General features: G+C 48.8%; 1 protein-coding gene across 1 annotated transcript; it reads left to right on the top strand.

Annotated features, from left to right (window-relative positions):
• Positions 1-283: 283 nt before the first annotated feature.
• On the top strand, positions 284-2,071 carry LOC123067532 (protein FAR1-RELATED SEQUENCE 5-like). The gene is made up of 4 exons (XM_044490288.1): positions 284-374; positions 725-891; positions 976-1,041; positions 1,127-2,071. The coding sequence occupies exons 1-4, from the start codon at positions 284-286 to the stop codon at positions 2,069-2,071; spliced, it is 1,269 nt and encodes a 422-aa protein (XP_044346223.1).
• The last annotated feature ends 343 nt before the right edge of the window (positions 2,072-2,414 follow it).

Here is a 2,414-nt window from a genome sequence, read left to right as displayed (position 1 = left end):
GGCCGTCCCAACGGCGTGCGTCCAAGCACCCCGTCTACTCGCCCACCCACCTCGTGTACTCACCCGCCACATCTGATCGCCGGCCCCGCGGATCGCCGCCCTCCCACCCCGTCCGCCGCCGCCGTCCGACCCCGTCAGACACCGCCGTCGCTGTCCCAACGGCGTGCGTCGCCGCATCTCACTGTCATCATCCACCCCCCGGACGTGAAGGGCCCGACGTGCCACGCCGCCTCCGCAGCACTCTCCCCACCTCCCGTCGCGGATCCTGCCAAACACCCGGCCGATGGCTCGTCGTGCACGTCGCCGGCTGCTAGATTCAAGGCGGGGACAGCTGCCGTCGTCGAACGCCGGCGACGCCTACACCGCGGGGCAAGGTTTGTCATCTAAACCTAGCGGGCATGATGGATATAAGTTAGGGCTAGTTAATTGATGAATCTAGAATGTAAATGGAGGCCAGACTTAATTTAAGGAACGCTTATTTATGTCATGACGACATCACACAATATGCACACACCGATGGGCAACCTCAACTATTTGTTTCACACAAGACAAAAAAGTGTTGTTTGAACCATTGCTTTAAGAAAAAATTCATGGTAGCTGCTGGGTTCATGGATTACACGTCTTTCTATTTTTTTGCAAACCAACATGAGTTTTTGTCCTTGTTGTAATCAACACTTCAAATGGTTTGCAGTTCTGTGAGTTTGGCGTGTTGACATGGACGAAGAATCCGCATTCGGGAGGGACGAGAATGGTACTGATAAGGTGACTAAGACCGATATCGATAATTTGAACGAAGATGATGGCAGCAGCGACAACGATTCCGTCTCGTCATATGATATCTTACCTCCGGAGGATTTTGATAATAATGAACATGGCGCAAATAGCGAGAACGTAAGTGGAGTATATTTTGTTTTTATTTTTGAATTTGCAAAGTATGGCATGGCTAACTATATATCTTTGTGTACAAATTTACAGGAAGATGTGGATGTTAACAATGTGCAACATAATTGGCAGGAATCATTTGCAGATAACTGGAGCCAGGTTAGTTGTTAGATGTTGTACGTCGATCAATAGTATGATTTAAATGATAGTAATTGACATATATATTTTCAAATGAATGTTGTAGGAGGAGTCAGATGGTCTTGTACTTGATCACGATGAGGGAGAGATTGATATTGAGGAGGCTCAAAGGGAGCAGAAGATGCTTGAGACACATTGGAAGGTTATGGCTATGACCTTTCGGTCGCAAGGGGATGCATACATATTCTACAACAATCACGCCAGAGAGCACGGGTTTAGTATCAGGAAACAGAAGGTGAAACGAGGTGCTTCGGGAATGATACGGTACCGGCGGTTTCTTTGCTCCAGGGCAGGGAGAAGGCAGAGCAAGTTCATAACCATGGAGGGCCGCAAGCGCAGGCTTAGACCGGAGACTCGTTGCGACTGCGGTGCACATATGGTGGTGAAGCTGGACAGAGAACGTGGCGTTTGGTTCGTCGCATCATTCGTGGATGATCACAACCACGCGATGGCTCAGCCCGACGAGGTTTGTTTTTTGTGGTCACACAGACGGATTGGAGATGGCCAGAGGGCGGAGATATTGGCGATGGAAGCGGCCGGGATAAGGAAGCATATTATAATGGACAACTTCATCAGCAGATACGGTTCGTACGATAAGTGCGGGCTTATCAGGAGGGACATTTACAATCTTTGTTGCAGAGAAAAAACGAAGCTCATTGCAAAGGGAGATGCAGAGACGGCAGTTGGCATTATGAGGAGCAGGAAGGAGAAGGACCCTGAGTTTTTTTTTGAGTATGTGCGTGACAAGGAAGGGCGATTGAAGAGTATGTTCTGGTGCGATGCACAGTCGCGGAGGGACTATCAGGACTACGGAGATGTGGTCGTGTTTGATAGCACGTATAAGATGAACAGATACGGTATGCCGTTCGTCCCCTTTGTCGGAGTTAACAATCACCGTTGCACCACAGTGTTTGGTTGTGCCATCATTGCTGACGAGACGGAAGGGACATACGTGTGGCTGCTGCAGACATTTATGAAGGCAAACTGTTAGGTGAAGCCAAAGTCAATAATTACAGACGGTGACGCTGCAATGATCCGGGCTATTCGGACTGTCCTTTCAGATGTTTTCCATCGTCTTTGCTCCTGGCATATCGAGAAAAATATGCAAAGGCACATGCATTACAAGTCACTGGATGAGTTCAGATCGCTCTTGTACTATGCCACCTCTCAAGCGAACTTTGAGCAGAGATGGAAAGCTTTCTATGATAAGTGGAAGACGGATAGAACCGAAGAGTGGCTTGACAGGATGTACAGGAAGAGGAGACTTTGGGCAGCTTCATATCTTTCCGATGGTTTTTTCCTTGGTATGCGAAGTAACCAGAGGAGTGAAAGCC

This window comes from Triticum aestivum, chromosome 3B, assembly GCF_018294505.1.
Source record: "Triticum aestivum cultivar Chinese Spring chromosome 3B, IWGSC CS RefSeq v2.1, whole genome shotgun sequence".
NCBI lineage: Eukaryota > Viridiplantae > Streptophyta > Magnoliopsida > Poales > Poaceae > Triticum > Triticum aestivum.
The sequence above is the reverse complement of the archived record's forward strand: the minus strand, read 5'-3'. Positions and strand labels throughout refer to the sequence as shown.

Coding starts and splice junctions, on each gene's coding strand:
- LOC123067532 (XM_044490288.1), top strand. CDS start 284: ATGGCTCGTCGTGCACGTCGCCGGCTGCTAGATTCAAGGCGGGGACAG. Junction 892..975: donor ATGGCGCAAATAGCGAGAAC/GTAAGTGGAGTA, acceptor ACAAATTTACAG/GAAGATGTGGATGTTAACAA. Junction 1,042..1,126: donor TTGCAGATAACTGGAGCCAG/GTTAGTTGTTAG, acceptor TGAATGTTGTAG/GAGGAGTCAGATGGTCTTGT.